Here is a 20,000-nt window from a genome sequence, read left to right as displayed (position 1 = left end):
ACACACACACGCACGCCCATAACCACTCATGCAGAGATAATACACACACACACACACACACACACACACACACACACACACACACACACATAACCACTCCTACAGAGATAATTCATACACACACACGCACGCCCACACACACCTATGTAACCTAATTCATAAGATTTGTGGAGTTGTTGAGAATCTTTACTTCCACCTCTGACAGTAAACGTTTTGAAATGTGAAGAAGGGAAAAGGCTGTGATCTTGGAACAATTAGATTCCGTCTCAGGAGACGTCTGTGACCGAACTAAAGTCAGAAGACGGAGGGGAAGCAGAGGTGCATGCAAATTTCCTGTTTGGAAAACCTCTGGAGAACAGTGCAGAGGTCATTATTGGGCGAATGTGGAAATGACAGAATGTAAAACAGTGTAGGGAATAAAAAACGTGTACAACCGTGTGTCAGTGTTTCTGTGTCAGTGAGCAGGTCATTTCCTTCCTTCATAGCTGTTTTGTAGCTTCTGGGTAAAATTAGTGATTTAACACAAGTGTTGTTTCCTGGTTATTTCAAGAAACTGATGAAGCTCCAGATGTTTGATGGTTATTTCAAAAAGCACGGCGGTTCGAGCTGGAGAGCGTTCCTTGAGATCTTGGAAATTGTTCCACTAGAACTTCTCAGTAAAACGGTGTGTGTATTATTTGTAGTCCAAAATCTTCCCAGTACTCATGTAGTCTCTATTCACTGTTATAAGCTCCACTCATTTGGAAAGATGTTCTTCTAGATTTTATCGAGATTTGTGGAGATTCTTATGTCACTAATCCAAATGTAATTCACAGTATTACGATTACAAATGAGACCAACGTGATTTTCTTCTCGGCTGTGTGGAAGTGGAAGTTTAGTGACACTTGGCTTGAATAAAATGGTGACCAGGTGCTACAACGTGTTTGTGTGTTTTTGATGTTGGAATATCACTCTTACGTTTCATTCTCAATGTTCCTATAAAGCTCTTACATTTGACTTGGAGAAACCTGCTGAAACTCTCTCTGAGGAACAGCCTTGAAATTCCATTTTGAGTCTGAGTGCTGCTGTTTTCACCTCCGTCACAAATAAAGAACATTTTCCTGTAAAACACTGTGTGTAAATGATCTGATCATACAAACCTCGTTAGTATCAAATTATTAGATTATGTGATCAAATCAACGCAAATATGAGTTAAGAATCTCGTTTCTCTCTGAAACGGAGAATAAACCGTCACTGCGCCTCTTACTGTCCTCATACAGAGAATTCTGGGTAATTTATTCTAAATGAACATCAGTGACAATGCAGTTAATATCTTTAACCAGCAGTGTTTAATCATGTGTGGTTATAGTGTGTGTGTGTGTGTGTGTGTGTGTGTGAAGTCGTGAAAAGGTTTTTGTTATACGCACGGAGGTCTGAAATCCGAGGAGTGGACATTGACACTCCGTCCCTGAACGTGATCACGGCGGTAACGGTGCCGGATATCGACGACGTCACTGCAGTGGATTACGACGCGAGCGACGAGCGGATCTACTGGTCTGATGCTAAAACCAGGACTATAAAACGGGCGGCGATTAACGGGAGCGAGATGGAAACTGTCGTCTCCGGAGGTACAGTGTGTGGAATAAAGTTCCCGTTGCACACAGTCTTACAGGAGACACACAAATACTCATGTTACTGTTAAAGGCTGAGAAACGTGTCGTGTGGATTCGCAGGATCGCTGATGATATAATGAAGAAATATATGAAGGATGTTCATTGTTCACTGGTTCTCTGATGTTGTTTGTATCCAGACTTGCTGAATGTCCGGGGTTTATCTGTGGACTGGTTGTCCAGGAACCTTTACTGGATGAGTTCAGATGGTGACGAGACTCAGATACACGTCGCACGTCTAGACGGATCTCTAAGAAGCACCGTGGTTCATGGCATCGACAAACCCAAGAGCCTCGCTGTGCATCCGGCTAAAGGGTAGCGTTTAGATCTTTATATCCAGGTGGACAGAGTGGGTTCATCAGGGGATTTGTTTCCAGCCAGATGTCTTTAAAACACATGAAGGTGGATGGATGGATGGATGGATGGATGGATGGATGGATGGATGGATGGATGAATAAGAGGAGCAGATGTAATAGACAGAGCGAATGTTTACAGTCACACAAGTTTAGATCATTAGTGTCAGAGTTGATGAGTGAATGCAGCACACTGATCAATTACCAATTACCCTTCTAACTGGTGTGTGTGTGTGTGTGTGTGTGTGTGTGTGTGTGTGTATCAGCGCTGTAGAATGTCACCCAACATCAGGATTCCTGCAATACTTTCAGTTCTCAAACTGTGTCTGTTCACCCTCTCATCACTGTGTGTGTGTGTGTGTGTGTGTGTGTGTGTGTGTGTGTGTTTTACCACAGGAAGATCTACTGGACCGATGGAAACACTGTAAACATGGCCAACATGGACGGCAGCAACAGCAAGATCCTGCACCAGAACCAGAAGGATCCAGTCGGTAAAGTAGATAATTTCTGATCTGAGTGTTTGAGGACGTTTTCTTCGTTCCCTCTGGAGCACGAGGTTAAAGCACCATGTGGTGAGGTGACTGCACATGAATCCGTATTCATGAAGCTGGTAATCAGGTAGAGGCCAAAGCCAGTGACTGAACCCGAACCTAAATCTGGACCTGATCTTCGTGTGCATCATCGTGATCTGAATCTCATTCACAGACACTGAAATCCACACTGACGTGTTGAGAAGCCCAGCGCAGATTATACATCTCTTTATTGCTCCGTTTAACTGCAGCTTCTGTTTATTTATTTACTAAATGCACTAAATGAATTTGATCCTCAGGAGATTTTCAGTCCAAATGACGTTCAGGACGAATAAATCTGAACAAAACCAAGAGATGTTTTATTTTAATGCTTATTAAAGTCTAATTTACAAAGAGGAATGAACGCGCACGTGACGGCTGAAATCATATCACATCAAGTCAAGTCAAGTTTATTTCTATTGCGCTTTTCACAACACAGATTGTCTCAAAACAGCTTTATAGAAATCAACAGTGAAGGTGAATGATGTGTGTTTATCCCTGATGAGCAGCATGGAGACTGTGGTGAAGGAAAAACTCCCTTAGATGTTATGAGGAAGAAACCTTGAGAGGAACCAGACTCAAAAGCAGAACCTCATCCTCATCTGGGTGACATCAAGAGTGTGATTATAGTCTTTAAACACTACAGAACACTGGAGAGTGAGAACTAACATGAGCACTGGAGTGTGTGATTATGACTGATGATCTTTCTACAGTCTTATACAGTCATTATGGTGATAAAACTAGGAGCTACTGAGCAACTAATAAAATATCTAAACATCACAAATCCAACACCAGCTTCTCCATGCCAGAGCCTTTAAACACTCCAGGAGGTCCAGTGTCCAAACTCAACATGTAGTGGAATCCAGCTGGCACTGATACATCTCTAGATGGTTCGGGATGTTTGTGAACATCTACTTCTTTAAAGGTCCGTAATCATCACGAGGTGGGAGGTGACTGGAGCTGGAGCAACCTCAGGGTGTCTCGGGATGGGGAGAGAAAGAGAAGCAGTGGAGAGGAATTAGCGTAGCTGCTGTTCATGATATTAACAGCACAAGTTGATAATGTGATGTGATCAGATGTTCTGGAGCACAAGGTTATGATGTGATGTGTGTTATGTGTAGAACTCGCTAAAAACATACGTCTTTAATCTGCACTTAAACTGGGAGAGTGTGTCTGAGCCCGAACACTGTCAGGAAGACTATTCCAGAGTTTAGGAGCTAAATGTGAAAATGTTCTACCACCTTTAGTGGACTTTACTATTCTAGGAACTACTAGAAGTCCAGAGTTTTGAGATCTGAAGGAGCGTGACGGATTGTAGCGTGTTAGAAGACTGGAGAGATACATGGAGATAAACCATTTAGTGTTTTGTAGATAAGAACCAGTAGTTTGTAGTGGATTTGGAACTTAACAGGAAGCCAGTGCAGGGATGAGAAGATTGGGGTTATATGGTGATATTTTCTCCACCTTGTGAGAACTCTGACTGCTGCATTCTGGACAAACTGAAGCTTGTTTATTAATGACGCAGGACATCCACCTAGTAATGCATTACAATAGTCCAGTCTGGAGGTCATGAACGCATGGATGAGCTTCTCTACATCAGATATACAGGGAGTGCAGAATTATTAGGCAAGTTGTATTTTTGAGGATTAATTTTATTTGAGGATTTAATTTGAACAACAACCATGTTCTCAATGAACACAAAAACTCATTAATATCAAAGCTGAATATTTTTGGAAGTAGTTTTAGTTTTAGCTATTTTAGGGGATATCTGTGTGTGCAGGTGACTATTACTGTGCATAATTATTAGGCAACTTAACAAAAACAAATTCATACCCATTTCAATTATTTATTTTACCAGTGAAACCAATATAACATCTCAACATTCACAAATATACATTTCTGACATTCAAAACCAAACAAAACAAATCAGTGACCAATATAGCCACCTTTCTTTGCAAGGACACTCAAAAGCCTGCCATCCATGGATTCTGTCAGTGTTTTGATCTGTTCACCATCAACATTGCGTGCAGCAGCAACCACAGCCTCCCAGACACTGTTCAGAGAGGTGTACTGTTTTCCTCCTTGTAAATCGCACATTTGATGATGGACCACAGGTTCTCAATGGGGTTCAGATCAGGTGAACAAGGAGGCCATATCATTAGATTTTCTTCTTTATACCCTTTCTTGCCAGCCACGCTGTGGAGTACTTGGGCGTGTGTGATGGAGCATTGTCCTGCATGAAAATCATGTTTTTCTTGAAGGATGCAGACTTCTTCCTGTACCACTGCTTGAAGAAGGTGTCTTCCAGAAACTGGCAGTAGGACTGGGAGTTCAGCTTGACTCCATCCTCAACCCGAAAAGGCCCCACAAGCTCATCTTTGATGATACCAGCCCAAACCAGTACTCCACCTCCACCTTGCTGGCGTCTGAGTCGGACTGGAGCTCTCTGCCCTTTACCAATCCAGCCACGGGCCCATCCATCTGGCCCATCAAGACTCACTCTCATTTCATCAGTCCATAAAACCTTAGAAAATCAGTCTTGAGATATTTCTTGGCCCAGTCTTGACGTTTCAGCTTGTGTGTCTTGTTCAGTGGTGGTCGACTTTCTGCCTTTCTTACCTTGGCCATGTCTCTGAGTATTGCACACCTTGTGCTTTTGGGCACTCAGTGATGTTGCAGCTCTGAAATATGGCCAAACTGGTGGCAAGTGGCATCTTGGCAGCTGCACGCTTGACTTTTCTCAGTTCACGGGCAGTTATTTTGCGCCTTGGTTTTTCCACACGCTTCTTGCGACCCTGTCGACTATTTTGAATGAAACGCTTGATTGTTCGATGATCACGCTTCAGAAGCTTGGCTATTTTAAGACTGCTGCATCCCTCTGCAATATATCTCACTATTTTTGACTTTTCTGAGCCTGTCAAGTCCTTCTTTTGACCCATTTTGCCAAAGGAAAGGAAGTTGCCTAATAATTATGCACACCTGATATAGGGTGTTGATGTCATTAGACCACACCCCTTCTCATTACAGAGATGCACATCACCTAATATGCTTAATTGGTAGTAGGCTTTCCAGCCTATACAGCTTGGAGTAAGACAACATGCATAACGAGGATGATGTGGTCAAAATACTCATTTGCCTAATAATTCTGCACTCCCTGTAGACAACATCACATGTATAAAGTCGATCTGATCCACTTCTACACGTTTGTTATAGTTGTGTGTTTGTGGTTTGTGTATTTGCAGGTCTGTCTCTAGACTACACCTCCAGCAAACTCTACTGGATCAACTCAGGAAACGGGACCATTAACAGGTGTAACCTGGATGGGAGTGGCCTGGAGGTGATTGACAGCTTGAAGAAGGAGCTGATGAAAGCCACAGCGCTAGCGGTTATGGGTAAGAGTCCTGTAGAGCCGTATCCTACGTTCTGATTGGCTGGAAGCCTCCAAAGTAAACCCAATATGGTGTTATTATTTTTATTCATTGTATTTATAATATTATTATTAGCATTTTTGTTGAATAAATAAACAAAGACATAGTAGTTTATGGTTCTGATGGTTCTCAGGGATCTGATGGTTTTGATGGTTCTCTTTTGGAGTTCTCAGACAGATTGTACGTCCAGAAATGTTATGTTTTATTTATTTACTCAGAATTCAGATGTGTTTAAACAGCAGGAGCACAGCTGTATCGCATTATCTGTACAGCCTGACCAACAACTCTGGTGGAGTCCTCATTAGCTTCCTGTCACAGCTCACTGTACACATAAAAAGTTAAGAACATACACACTTCACCTTAGCAGTGTGTCCTCTGGGATAACACACACACACACACACACACACAGATCCACACAGAGTGTGTACGAGTATCGCTCCAGTTTATAAAAGCTTCATCTGAGAAGAAAAGGAATGCTGTGAAAAATACAGAAAGCAATGCCTTCTGGGTAAATTACATTCCTCCCTGAATTAAGGAAGTGATTCCAACTTGTCGTATCCATGGCAATCATTTAGTTTCGAAATCTTGAAGTGTTAAAATATATGATGTTTCATATTTGTGATATTGATGAGAAAATCCACACACACACACTATAACTGATTTCCCTCATCCTCACATGTGTTGATAAACTCCAGTCGCATCCAGCTTCATCCATAAGCTTCATCCAGCTTCATCCATCTACCAGTCGCATGCAGCTTTATCCTGGTTCCAGATGCTGCAGGAGGAATAGAGGGAGAGTGAGAGAGAGAGAGAGAGAGAGAGAGAGATCCCAGGCTCCTCACAAACTACATATTTCATTGTTTTGTGGATCACCGCTAATCAGTGCTGGAGCGCAGCAGCTGTTCCTGGTGATGGAGATCATCAGCTAAAGGCACCTGGTTTTGACTCAAAACATCTGTTAAAGTGAAATTAAATTACTCTTCCTCATCTTCCTCCTCCTCATCTACATTTAACCCTGTGCTGCAGATGGAGAAAATAAAACCCAGCTGAGGTTCTTCAACATCCTTTATTTCTCCTCATGGTTCAGTGTTCACTACTTGCTCCATCCATCCATCCATCCATCCATCCATCCACACAGTCACGTCTTATCTCATTATCACCATAAGTTAATGTTTCTAGCTCACTTCACTTCTCAGTCCTGTGTTCTGGATTCAGAAGGTGAGAATTTAGCAGCAGATTTACAGTAATGCACCTGCTCTGGAACATCACAGGACACTATGAGCTGTAATTAGATGTTTATGTATTGTGTGTGGAATCTTCAGTGTTGGAGGTGAACAACTCTTCAGGACACAGAAATTTACACCTCGTTACCGTTTCAACTTCTTTTCTGGGTTTATTGGTCTTTTTCATTAAATGGCTGGAGAGAGAGAGAGAGAAGAGAGAAAGAATAGAGAGAGGGAATAGAGGGGGGGAATAAATAGAAATAAAAGAGAGAGGGAAAAGAGTCAGGGAATAGAGGGAGATGTACAGAGAGATGATGGAGAGAGAATAGAAAGAAAGAAGAGAGATGATGGAGAGGGAAAGATGAAAAGTTATATTCCCACTTACATACAACTAGTGTTATTACTATTATATATCTATATATACAGTTTATATGCAGTTCATATGCAGTTTATATTCAGTTTATATGCAGTAATGCCAAACACATAGGCAGCATTTGTAACCACTTTAGGAGCCATGATTTAGGCCTAAAAAGCATGAAAGAGAAATCTATGGCACTGTTAACATAAGATTGATCATGCATCGGTTTCAGCGCGAGACTGAAGTGCTCACGAGTCTGATGTTGAGATTCGGTGTGTGGTTCTGAACGTGTCGAGGGCCAGAATATTTTCAGTTCTCATAACGTGACGAGTAACAAATTGGACGAGTTCCACAGCCGACGAGTACCGAGGTGTTACTGGATCTACATTTACATATAGTTACATTTGTGCTATGTAGCAGTCGTCCTTATAACTGAGCGGCTATTGGGTTAAGGGCCTTGCTCAGGGGCCCAGGAATGGCAGGTTGGTGCAGCTGGGATTTGAACTTAATCTTCGGATCCGGTGTCCAGTCTATAAATATAACATCATGGAGCTGCTGGATGTTACACACATGAGGCTTCTCCACCTTCTGCTTTAGGAGCCCCACAGGTGCTCAATATTGTTCAGGTCTGAAGACGTACTTGGCCACTCATTCACCTTCACCTTCAGCTTCCTCAGCAAGGCAGTTTCATCTTGGTGGTCTGTTTGCAGTCATTATTATGTTGGAAAACTGCCATTCGTCCCAGATTCTGAAGGGAGGGAATCATGTTCTGCTTCATAATCTCAAAGTTCATGTTGAAATCCATGTTTCCGCAGCTCCCCAGAACCAGCAGCACGTTCAAATCCTCAGAGAGTCTTTACCATGAGGTCCATGTAGAACATCCAGTGGTCAGTATGAGAGAATCGACTCAAAGCACTAAATTTGAACTGCTCTAATACAAGATACACAAATTTGTGTGGTCCTGTGAAGCAGCCAAACACATGAACATGATGAATAGAACGTCATTATTTAGACAATAATCTGTATGTTGTTATTTTTAGAGGACAGTAAATCTGTACTGATACACAGCTGCACACTGATACTCTAATTTATCAGTTTCATTTTTATAGTATTGTTTCTTAAGAAGATGCTAAAATAGTAGCTGCAATCTGAGGGTGCACTTACTTTTTGTGAGATACTGTAGATGTAGCTATATCATCTAGATGGACTTTATTTTATTGAATTATTATATTTTTTAAGAGATTTGCTGAGACTGGTGTGTGTGTGTTCTTGTGTGTAGTAGTGAAGTGGTAGGTGTGTGTGTGTTCTTGTGAAGTGGTAGGTTTGTGTGTTCTTGTGAAGTGGTGTGTGTGTGTTCTTGTGTGTAGTAGTGTGCTGTAGGTGTGTGTTCTTGGGAAGTGGTGTGTGTGTGTGTGTGTGTTCTTGTGTGTAGTGTGTTGTAGGTGTGCGTTCTTGGGAAGTGGTGTGTGTGTTCTGTGTGCTGTAGGTGTGTGTTCTTGTGAAGTGGTAGTGTGTGTGTTCTTGTGTGTAGTAGTGTGTTGTAGGTGTGCGTTCTTGTGAAGTGGTGTGTGTGTGTGTGTGTTCTTGGGAAGTGGTGTGTGTGTGTTCTTGTGTGTAGTAGTGTGTTGTAGGTGTGCGTTCTTGTGAAGTGGTGTGTGTTCTTGTGTGCTGTAGGTGTGTGTTCTTGTGTGTGTGTGTGTGTGTGTTCTTGGGAAGTGGTGTGTGTGTGTTCTTGTGTGTAGTAGTATGTTGTAGGTGTGCGTTCTTGTGAAGTGGTGTGTGTTCTTGTGTGCTGTAGGTGTGTGTTCTTGTGAAGTGGTTGGTGTGTGTTCTTGTGTGTAGTAGTGTGTTGTAGGTGTGCGTTCTTGTGAAGTGGTGTTTGTGTGTGTTCTGTGTGCTGTAGGTGTGTTCTTGGGAAGTGGTGTGTGTGTGTTCTTGTGTGTAGTGTGTTGTAGGTGTGCGTTCTTGTGAAGTGGTGTGTGTTCTTGTCTGCTGTAGGTGTGTGTTCTTGTGAAGTGGTAGGTGTGTGTTCTTGTGTGTAGTAGTGTTGTAGGTGTGTTCTGGTGAAGTGGTAGGTGTGTGTTCTTGTGTGTAGTAGTGTGTTGTAGGTGTGTGTTCTGGTGAAGTGGTAGGTGTGTGTTCTTGTGTGTAGTAGTGTGTTGTAGGTGTGTCTCTGACCCCATCATCAGGGGTTTATATATATGGTTAGTTATTGAGGACAGGACCAGTGAGAGCTGCTCTGCCTTTCCTTCAGAGTCTCACTCGAATAACTCTGGGTTAAGTGTCTCACCTGAGGGCACAAAGCTCTCCGATCGAGGACAGTGTCTGACACAAGGTCACTTTCTCTCTCTTTTTCTCTCACACACACACACACACACACACACACACACACACACATGTCTGTAATTGGCTTTAAGCATCAAGCCGTTCCATTTGAATTGAGTTTCTTTTCAGGACTCTCTCTCTCTCTGTCTCTCTCTCTCTCTCTCTCTCTCTCTCTCTCTCTCTCTCTCTCTCTCTCTCTCTCTCTCTCTCTCTCTCTCTCTCTCTCTCTCTCTCTCTCTCTCTCTCTCTCTCTTTGCTCCATAATAATAATTTTTGTGAGAATTTAATCTGTTAAGCAAAATCTGAGTACAATCCGTCTGTTTGAGTATCAGGAAGAGTGGAATTAATGAAGCATGTGTGCTGTCTCTCTCTCTCTGTCTCTCTCTCTCTCACACACACACACACACACACACACACACACAGCTTCTGCTCCTTGTTCGAGATGATTTGGCTTGCTGTCAGTGTTAGCAGCTTCTCATTACAGGCGCGTGTGAAACAGATAGTGAGTGTGTTATTATTACACTGGGGTTCGGGATGTGAGGCGCGAGCACTAACACACTTCCCTCTGATCGCTCCGAGATTATTCCTGCCACCTCGCATCACAATCCAAACTAATTGTGTCAGATAATTGGCGTGAGTGTGTGCATGCGTGGGTGTGTGTGTGCATGTGTGCGTGCGTGAGAGTGCAAATGTGTGTTTGATTTCACTCTTCACATATTTCATCTTTTTTCTGCTCTGTTTTTTTCCTCCCGTAACGAGTGTAATGAAGATGAGGTTAAAGATCTACTCAAAGTCTGGAACATGTCCTGATTTGATTTCAATTTCGTTCCACATTCATGCATCCAGAGGTGTTTGTGTGTGTGTGTGTGTGTTTGTGTGTGTGTATTACATTCAATACATTTCTAAAGATGTTCTACTTAACTCTTCTACTTATTTCAGCAGACTTGAACAAATGTTTTAATTTGAGAAAAACACAAAATCTTTATTTATTCATAAAATATTCCTTCCATTCTTCATTCATTCACTTCCTCTGTATGTGAAAATCTCAGGATTTTTGTATTTTTAAGAGAAATTTTTATAACTGTACATAAAACGCAAAACATCCATCTCGTACATGTGCAGTACAAATCCTGTTTTTTTATATATTATATTATATTGTATTATATTATATTATATTATATTATATTATATTATATTATATTATATTATATTATAGTATATTATATTATATTATATTATATTTATTATATTATATTATATTATATTATATATTATAGTATATTATATTATTATATTATATTATATTATATTATATTATATTATATTATATTATATTATTATATATATTATATTATATTATATTATATTATATTATATTATATTATATATTATATTATATTATAGTATATTATATTATATTTTATTATATTATATTATATTATATTATATTATATTATATTATATTATATTATAGTATATTATATTATATTATATTATATTATATTATATTATATTATATTATATTATATTATATTATATATATTATATTATATTATATTATATTTATTATATTATATTTTATTATATTATATATTATATATATTATATATATTATATTATTATATTATTATTATATTATATTATATATTATTATATTATATATATTTTATTATATTATATTATATTATATTATATTATATATATTATATTATATTATATTTTATTATATTATATTATATTATATTATATTATATATTATATTATATTATATTATATTATATTATATTATATATTATATATATTATATATATATATATTATTATATTATATTATAGTATATTTTATTATATTATATTATATTATATTATATTATATTATATTATTATATTATATTATATATATTATATTATATTATATATATATTATATTATATTATATTATATTATATTATATTATATTATAGTATATTATAGTATATTATATTATATTTTATTATATTATATTATATTATATATATTATATTATATTATATTATAGTATATTTTATTATATTATATTATATTATATTATATTATATTATATTATATTATATTATATTTTATTATATTATATTATATTATATTATATTATAGTATATTATATTATATATATTTTATTATATTATATTATATTATATTATATTATTATATTATATATATTTTATTATATTATATTATATTATATTATATTATATTATATTATATTATATATATTATATTATATTATATTATATTTTATTATATTATATATTATATATTATAGTATATTATATTATATTTTATTATATTATATATATTATAGTATATATTATATTATATTATATTATATTATATTATATTATATTATTATATTATATTATATTATATTATATTATATTATATTATATTATATTATATTATATTATATATATTATATTATATTATAGTATATTATATTATATTATATTATATTATATTATAGTATATTATATTATATTATATTATAGTATATTATATTATATTATATTATATTATATTATATTATATTATATTATATTATATTATATATATATATTATAGTATATTATATTATATTATATATATTATAGTATATATATTATATTATATTATATTATATTATATTATATTATATATTATATTATAGTATATTATATTATATTATTATATTATATAGTATATTATATTATATTATATATATATTATATTATATTGTATTATATTATATATATATATTATATTATATTATATTATATTATATTATATTATATTATATTATATTATATTATATTATATTATATTATAGTATATTATATATATTATATTATATTATATTATATTATATATTATATTATATTATATTTTATTATATTATATTTTATTATATTATATTATATTTTATTATATTATATTATATTATAGTATATTATAGTATATTATATTATATTATAGTATATTATATATATATATTTTATTATATTATAGTATATTATTATATTATATTATATATTATATTATAGTATATTATATATATTATATATATATATTTATTATATTATAGTATATTATATTTTATTATATTTATTATATTATATTATATTATATTTATTATATTATATTATATTATATTATATTATATTATATTATATTATATTATAGTATATTATAGTATAATATATTTTATTATATTATAGTATATTATATTATATTATATTATATTATAGTATATTATATTATATTATATTATAGTATATTATAGTATATTATAGTATATTATATTATATTATATTATATTATATTATATATTATATTATTATATTATATTATATTATATTATATTATATTATTATATTATATTATATATATTATATTATATAGTATATTATATTATATTATATTATAGTATATTATATATTATATTATATTATATAGTATATTATATTATATTATATTATATTATAGTGAGCTTTTTATGCCACACTTCTATAATGTTAATATCTTGGGCAATTATGTGCAATAATAATAATAGTAATAATAATAATAATAATAATAATAATAATAATAATAATAATACAAATTGTTACATGGGAAATAACTGTATTATTGTAGTTGGACTTTTTTCTGCCATCTGTTTTACTGCTGCTCCACATTTCCTACAGAATATTTCAATAAAACTGTAAATTTACTGATTGAACTTAATATAATTTAATATTTATAATTTATTCACATTTCTTTGATTTTATTTGACATTAATCTTTACTTTAATTTCACTGTGAGCAACTGCAACCCAACAATTTCTCAATGGAATCAATAAAATGATACTGATTCTCCGAATTCTCCTTCTTTTTGGTTTCCTTTGTATTTTCTGTGATTTCTATATAATATGCACTTCCCCCTTATGTGATTGGCTGGTGATAAAAGAGGATCTGCAGGAGTGAAAGTTTACCTGCTCTGCTGTGCAGTTTCGAAACAGTGGCATTGACAGAAAGACAGGTGGTGGAGGTGGAGGTGGAAGTTCAGAGTTCCAGATGTTGAGAAATGACCACGATGAACAGGATTAGAAATGAGTTTATTGGAGGGACAATGCATGTAGGACGTTTTAGAGACAAGGTGAAGGAGGTGAGATTGAGATGGTTTGGACGTGTACTAGAAGTACTACTACTACATGTACTAGAAGTACTTCTGAGACAGTATAATAGTGCAGGCGCCCTTCAGAAAGCAGTGAATTGGGGTAACTCCTGGGGCAGAATGTAGCTGCTGGGGTGTTCTTTAGGGTGGTCCTGAGTTGAGAAATAACTCCTGAGAGATTAAGAAGGGGAAATTATTGAGAGCGTCCTGTTTCCTGCAGGTTTATTCGGCTTTTATGACTCGTGTCTTTGTGTTTTTGTGATCAGGAAGTAAATTGTGGTGGGCTGATGACCTTCTGGCTCAGATCGGCACAGTGAGAAAGAAGGACGGAGGGAACATGGCAGTCCTGCGCACCAAGACCACCGGAGTGGCTCAGATTCGAGTTTACGACAAAGACGCACAAAAAGGTAACGTTGTGTTTGTAAGCTTTTCGGGCGCACAACAACATTTTTATATGCACTGAAGATGAAGAACAGCGAGACTTTTCTCACTAGCTAGTGGTAATAAACACTAGATATCAGGTGGAACTGTACCTCCATCGTCTATGAGAAGATCCCTGTGTCGGCCCTCAGTTCTTTTCGAGGCCACCGGTTTCTCCTCCTGAAGATTCATCAGTAACTGTGATGGGTTCATTAGCAGCCCCGGCGCTGCTCCTTTTAATGCTGCATTAACATAAAAAATCACAATGAATTGTTTTTTAAGGTAAATCTTTCTTTTGACGCAAACGTCAGATTTGTGCAGAGTAGCGGCGTCATTAATCTCAGTGACACGGAACACAGGGGAGTAAAAACATTCGCTCATTATTCCGACTCACACGCTCTAACTGGGTGTTTCTGTCAGGGAGTGACGCAGATCTGCTGCCTTTTTTATGCTTAGGGAAGTGTGCGTGTGCGTGTGTGTGTGTGTGTGTGTGTGTGTGTGTGTGTGTGTGTGTGTGTGTGTGTGTGTGGAAGAGCTCTGCTTAATGGCCTCCTGGGTTTACAGCCTCATGTAATGCACCACTGAACAAAAGTGAAAAATTAATTGGCTGAATTTAGGCTTAAATCAGACTGACACACTGTGTGTGTGTGTGTGTGTGTGTGTGTGTGTGTGTGTGTGGGTGTGGCGTTTCTCCCAGGTAAAAATGTGTGTGTGCTGAATAACGGTGGATGTTCTCAGCTCTGCTTGCCCACTTCAGAACACACTCGTACCTGCTCGTGTACATCAGGTTACAGTCTGACGGCCGATCGCTCCACCTGCACAGGTAAAGCACCTGCTGTACATTACAGTCCCCTCACACACGTCACATGTCAAATCTCATTCGTACCCGTGTCTGTTTTTTCGTCTTAATCTCAGGAGTGCCATCGTTCCTGATGTACTCCTCCGAGGATGGGATCCGGGGCGTGTCCCTCGACCCCACTGATCACTCAGACATGCTAATCCCCATCTCAGGAGCTCCGCTAGTGGCCGGGCTGGACTTCCACGCAGGTGAGGAACTCTTCCGGCAATAAGGCAAAACAAATCGTATCAACATCCTTCAACATGTTTTATTTCAATCAGACTGAAGATTTATAGAAAGTCTACTTTAAAACCATATAAAAAAAAATATGTTAAAAATCTGGAAAAAAAATTCTACATTTTTCCTAAATAAAATCGCAAAAACCAGTTTATCTGCATTCATCCAGACTGTACTGAATTTATTTTCAAATTTAAATGAACCATTTCTACAATATTTCAGAAAACACGCAGGATGAGATGCAGGCTGTAGAAATGAAATAAATACTAATAAAACAATAAATAAAGTAAAATTACATCTCGAAGGTGTAACTATAGCAACAGCGGTGTAACACTATCCTGCTGTAGTATTAGCCAAGTGTGTGTTTATAAATACAGTGAAGAGGAAACATTTGGGTTTGTGCTGTAGATTAAAACACACACACACACACACACACACACACACGCACACACACACACACGCGTGCGTGTAATAAAGTGTGTTTGTGTGATCGATGGTTTTGTAGGGAACGATACGGTGTACTGGTGTGACCCGGGATCCAATAAAATCTCGCGAGCTACTCGAGATCAGACATGGAGGGAGGACGTGATCAACACGGGCACCGTGCGAGCCGAGGGAGTGGCAGTGGACTGGATCTCGGGTATGGTGCCACCCGAGATCCTGGATGGATGGATGGATGGATGGATGGATGGATGGATGGATGGATGGATGGATGGATGGAGAGATGGATGGATGGATGGATGGAGAGATGGATGGATGGATGGAGATGGATGGATGGATGGATGGATGGATGGTGACTGAGGATGTTCATCTCGTAGGTAACATTTACTGGACGGATCACAGCTCTGATCTCATCGAGGTGTCTCGGGTGAACACTGCGTTTCGGGCCGTGATCTTCTCAGAAGGTCTTGATCAGCCTCGAGCCATCGCTGTGCAGCCGCTGGAGGGGTGTGTACTGCTGTTCCACTAATCCTGGTCTACAAATAATTTTAAAGTTCTGAGCAGTGATCAGACTCTAAAAGCTGGAGAGAAGACCTAACGTATCCATCAGGACAATAAATCAGCGAGTGTGTACGAGTGTGTTCTTCATCCTCGTTATGTTTTTTCCTTTTCAGCTTCCTGGTTTGGACAGAATCGGGACAATCCCCGAAAATCTCCAGATCTCGTCTGGATGGATCAGAGCAGACGGTCCTGGTGAACTCTGAGCTCGTCTGGCCGAGCGGCGTGGCCATAGATTATCAGGTTTGCTCCTGGTTCTTCTGCAGGTTCTGAGTCGTGACAGTACATGTGCTTCCAGGTCAGAGGTCACAGTCTGAAAATAGATCATTAGATGAGTTGAGCAGATTCAGGTTGTGTCTCGATCCCTCAGGCTCCAGGACAGGACTGAATTCTGTCGTGTTCTTATGGTTTCTGTTGCTGGAATTCTTTTTCAAATTGTTTTCCAGGAAAATAAATTATACTGGTGTGATGCGCAGACACACCGGATCGAGAGAATCGACCTGGACAGCGGCAAGCAGCGAGAGATTATTCTGAACGACGACTCTGCTGATCTTTCCTCCATCGCTGTATACAGCTCTTACATCTACTGGGCTGACAGGTCCTTTATTATCCCCCTTACATTCACATCCATTCTGTTCCCACAGCAACGTATCTCAAATATATAAAGCCATAGAATTTAATATGAATCTATTTCTATAAAAGAAACCGAAATTTCCTCATCCTGGACTGTAATTAATTCATCAGTGTGATCAGGGAAGGCTTTAAATCCAGATGTTGTAATAGTTATTTGTAATAGATATGAAATTTAAATCCTGAGTGAATCATTATTGCAGAAATACAAACAAATCTTTTTTGTAACACTTGTAAGTTCAGGTTTTTTTAAGTAGTAGATGAAAGTGTAGTATTGTGTGTGTGTGTGTGTGTGTGTGTGTGTTTGGTCAGTATTCTGTTTTCTGATGTTTTTCAGGTCCTACTCTAATGGCTCGATTCGGCGCGGCTCCAAAAGCGACTCCTCGAATGCCCTGACGCTGAGGAACAGTCTGGGGAAAAGCCTGCGAGACATCAAGGTGTTCAACCGAGAACGAGAGGAAGGTTCGAGGTTTTATATCGAACCTACACATCTGCATCTGTAATATTCCGGAATATAGAAGATCCTGGCGGAGAGACTCGGAGTGTAATGAACAGCACCTGAGGGGTTTTCAGAATTATTCATCCCATCATCTCACTCAGGATTCAGGACCAAACCAGCAGCAGCAAATTCCATCCATAATCAGTTTCTGCAAAACCAGAAGCTGCCACCAGGAAAACTAGCCAACAAGATAACTAGCAAAACTCTGGGAAGTAAGAGAGCTTGGAGAGTGGAATTAAAAGATCTGGTGCACGGGGAGATCGAGAGATTCAGAACAAGGAGAGTTTCACACCTAGAGAACTTAGAAAGCAGAAATTGTTGTAGGGCATCGATAAATATGGAGATCAGAGAGTTTCCGACCTATAGAGAGTATGAAGTTCTTGGAAATAGTATAACTAGGGATCTATGGAGTTCAGCATAATGAACAAATCTGGAGCCTACAGGAAGCTTTCAAGAAACCATGTGTATCTACAGGAGGAATTATAGGAACCTGTGTGGCAAAGATCTGCAGAACTAGAAATGGTAGATCTAGTGTGGTGGGTTAGTGAAAATCTGGGGCTGGGATCTGGGTCTGTGACATCTTAAAGAGAGTGAAGAGAGTTTGGAAGGTCAGAGATAGTTGTAGATCTTTGAGGAGAAGAAAACGAGTATATCCAGGGAACTGCAGGAAACTGTAGGGATCTGGAGGAAACTAGAACTACGGAAAATATAAGACCTGTCATTATCAGTACTAGTGTTTTAGAGAAAGAATGTGTGTGTGTGTGTGTGTGTGTGTGTGTGTGTGTGTGTGTGTGTGTGTGTGCAGGATGTACAGAACAGTTTATTTTTCTTTAAAAACGACTACAAGAGGCTCATTTATCAAGCAACGAGAAACGAGTGTTAAAAATATTAGACACTGCGCTCAGGTGGGACTTCACAGGGTGCGAAGAAAAACACACACACACACACACACACACACATGGGGTGATTAATCACACTCACACACCAGTTTCCTTGTGCTTAGCAGATTAAAAAAGCCCAGATGATGTAATGCTCAGCCTGTGTTTAATCATCTCATTAAGATTCACTGCATTTGAGCCGGAACTGAAAAACTCCACTGAGATTGGGGTCCATCAGCGTCTGGGAGGAAACTCCTGGGCTGGACAGAGAGGAGTTGGAGAGTGATTGCATTTCAGTGGGGAAGGACTGCGACACAGTTCTGAGGGTCGAGTAAAGACGGACAGGAAATGATATTCTGCTTCTGAATTGCTGTTCTGGATTAGACTTCTGATCCATCGCAGTGCAGTTATTTCAGTGTCCACTCTGTGTGTGTGTGTGTGTGTGTGTGTGTGTGTGTGTGTGTGTGTGTGTGTTCTCCCACAGGGATGAATAAATGTGGCCACAGTAACGGCGGTTGTGAGCAGCTGTGTTTTTACTTGGGGAGAAACAGGAAGTCGTGTTCCTGCTCGAGGTTATTTAGCTCCAGACGGAGCGTCGTGTCGCGTGGACCAGGTCTACCTGCTGTACTCCGAGAGGACGGCATTGAAGAGAATCCACATCTCCGAGCTAGGAAACGGGACACACAGTGCTCCCGCTCAGTCGTACCGGCGACCAGAGTACTTCCAAAACATTACCGCTCTGACCTTCCATCACATGCAGCCGAGGAACCGTGTCTTCTTCAGCGACGCCCATTACGCCAACATCCAGGTGATTAATGATGACTGGACGGGACGCCGCGTACTCGCCGACGGTGAGGTCCTGTTTCCTCAGTTTCTGTGTGTGTGTGTGTGTGTGTGTGTGTGTGTGTGTGTGTGTGTGTGTGTGTGTGTGTGTGTGTGTGTGTGTGTGTGTGTTCTCCCACAGGGATGAATAAATGTGGCCACAGTAACGGCGGTTGTGAGCAGCTGTGTTTTACTTGGGGAGAAACAGGAAGTCGTGTTCCTGCTCGAGGTTATTTAGCTCCAGACGGAGCGTCGTGTCGCGTGGACCAGGTCTACCTGCTGTACTCCGAGAGGACGGCATTGAAGAGAATCCACATCTCCGAGCTAGGAAACGGGACACACAGTGCTCCCGCTCAGTCGTACCGGCGACCAGAGTACTTCCAAAACATTACCGCTCTGACCTTCCATCACATGCAGCCGAGGAACCGTGTCTTCTTCAGCGACGCCCATTACGCCAACATCCAGGTGATTAATGATGACTGGACGGGACGCCGCGTACTCGCCGACGGTGAGGTCCTGTTTCCTCAGTTTTGTGTGTGTGTGTGTGTGTGTGTGTGTGTGTGTGTGTGTGTGTATTGGGCCTGATGAACCGTTAGGGCTGTAAAGGAG

At 38.2% G+C, this 20,000-nt stretch overlaps 1 protein-coding gene across 1 annotated transcript in view; it reads left to right on the top strand.

The window, feature by feature from the left end:
* Window positions 1–20,000, top strand: part of LOC124379760 (low-density lipoprotein receptor-related protein 1B-like) — a 201,326-nt gene that overhangs the window by 104,665 nt on the left and 76,661 nt on the right. The window contains 14 exon segments of the mRNA XM_046840329.1: window positions 1,380–1,607; window positions 1,790–1,964; window positions 2,399–2,493; window positions 5,814–5,963; window positions 14,335–14,475; window positions 15,186–15,311; window positions 15,404–15,535; window positions 16,069–16,203; window positions 16,382–16,511; window positions 16,679–16,805; window positions 17,009–17,160; window positions 17,530–17,654; window positions 19,054–19,141; window positions 19,604–19,899. Coding sequence (XP_046696285.1) covers window positions 1,380–1,607; window positions 1,790–1,964; window positions 2,399–2,493; window positions 5,814–5,963; window positions 14,335–14,475; window positions 15,186–15,311; window positions 15,404–15,535; window positions 16,069–16,203; window positions 16,382–16,511; window positions 16,679–16,805; window positions 17,009–17,160; window positions 17,530–17,654; window positions 19,054–19,141; window positions 19,604–19,899 — 2,100 coding nt within the window.

The sequence above is a fragment of the Silurus meridionalis genome, chromosome 26 (assembly GCF_014805685.1).
Source record: "Silurus meridionalis isolate SWU-2019-XX chromosome 26, ASM1480568v1, whole genome shotgun sequence".
Lineage (NCBI taxonomy): Eukaryota > Metazoa > Chordata > Actinopteri > Siluriformes > Siluridae > Silurus > Silurus meridionalis.
Note: the sequence above shows the minus strand (reverse complement) of the source record. Positions and strands in the feature narration are given on the sequence as shown.